Source organism: Lygodium microphyllum, chromosome 14 (assembly GCF_053477565.2).
Source record: "Lygodium microphyllum isolate KBCC chromosome 14, Lygodium_microphyllum_v1.1.10, whole genome shotgun sequence".
NCBI lineage: Eukaryota > Viridiplantae > Streptophyta > Polypodiopsida > Schizaeales > Lygodiaceae > Lygodium > Lygodium microphyllum.
The window spans coordinates 52,189,617-52,191,033 of NC_141148.1; the positions used below are offsets into that span (position 1 = coordinate 52,189,617).

A 1,417-nucleotide genomic window follows, 5' to 3' on the forward strand; every position below is an offset into this window, starting at 1 on the left:
GTTTACACGGGGGGGTCCATTTTTCGTGGCGTCAGCCCTAACCCTTAGTTTCACGGTTAATACTAATCCGAATAATAGTAACAGATGCAGGAATAATGCTAAGAATATAATAGCTTGTAAGTGTCATTTAACCTCGTTGTCCGGGGGAAAAACGTTCGTGAAATGGGGCACGTGCAAGCACTAGTATGAGGTTTACCATCACGCCCGCAGATCGAGAGAACGTATACGAGCGGAACAACCCCTCTCTCGTATAGAAATAGGCACCAGACTCTGTGTTTTTTACTATACATTATCGTGTATGCAAGAGTTATTCTCCATGGGTGCAGTACGTGATCGTGGGTGTTTTCGTTCGGACGTGGCTCTGCTACCACTTCTAGCATGCATCGTTATGGGATCGATGGCGTGTGGTGAGCCCCCACTCCCCCCTCTTTCTCTCTCGCTCGTAAATATTTTGCTATGTTGCGTTCTGAATCCATTTGGTCATACGATACTATGCTTACCTCCGCTATACGGCTTTTCATTGCTTCTTATGCAGCCTCCACAGAAATCGACAGGAATACTGTGTATTCCGCGCGTCACTTGATGCCGGCCAGGAGGATGAAGCTGACAGACTTGGGGGATTACCAGCGCCCAGGACCCAGTGCAGATCCTACGAGTGACCCTCCCTTGGGGTCAGTCTCTGGTTTTCATCGTTATCCTAACCCAGCGCATCTGACTGGTTTTCATGTGCAGCAGCTGGAGGCCACTCCGTCTCCCTTGAATACTTCGACTGGCGAGGAGACAAAGAATCATGCTAGTAATGAGGTGATGGCGCATATGGATTATCAAGACCCCACTGCGAATAATGATCCAGGCAGTGATGCAAGCGTACCTCCTCCACCACCCTTCTGATCTAATTCACCCTTCATCATCCTCGTGTCTAATTTTCCAGAGTCCATTTTAGATTTTTAGGTTGTGCAAGATGAATCTGAGATATTTTGTTGTGTCCTGATCTGAAGATCAAATCACTCTTACTGCTTTGGCCGTACAGCACTTGGCAAGCCCTCCTCTCGTCGGACAGTCCGGCATGTACTAAGCTTCCACTTTATTCATACACAGATCGTTTATCTTTATTCCCATTGCCATCGCTTGTTTTAGCATATATATTTATGCTACAACCTGCTTTAACGTGATACACCGCAGAATACAACTTTGTACAATCGATCTATGCATGTGAGAGAGTGAGAGAGGGAGAGAGATAGAGAGGATAACTCGATTTCCCCACCTCTGCGGTTATGTGTCTGCTCTATTTCCAATATGTTCTTTATGTTATTTTTTTCATTCGCTAAGTATTAGTGATAAAGTATGTTTCTCATATTTCTGCATGGTTATATTTGAGTTTCCTATAGGATGTGATATTGGATTAGGTATTTTTTGT

General features: G+C 45.0%; 1 protein-coding gene across 1 annotated transcript; it reads left to right on the forward strand.

The window, feature by feature from the left end:
• The first annotated feature begins 244 nt into the window (after positions 1–244).
• LOC148025596 (uncharacterized) lies at positions 245–1,159 on the forward strand. Its single transcript, XM_087692115.1, has 2 exons — positions 245–407; positions 536–1,159. The coding sequence occupies exons 1-2, from the start codon at positions 299–301 to the stop codon at positions 889–891; spliced, it is 465 nt and encodes a 154-aa protein (XP_087548241.1). The 5' UTR covers positions 245–298; the 3' UTR covers positions 892–1,159.
• The last annotated feature ends 258 nt before the right edge of the window (positions 1,160–1,417 follow it).

What these genes read in the sequence shown, in the direction of transcription:
- LOC148025596 (XM_087692115.1), top strand. Translation starts at nt 299, where the DNA reads ATGCAAGAGTTATTCTCCATGGGTGCAGTACGTGATCGTGGGTGTTTT. An exon ending in TATGGGATCGATGGCGTGTG is followed by an intron (nt 408 to 535) that starts GTGAGCCCCCAC and finishes CTTCTTATGCAG; the next exon opens with CCTCCACAGAAATCGACAGG.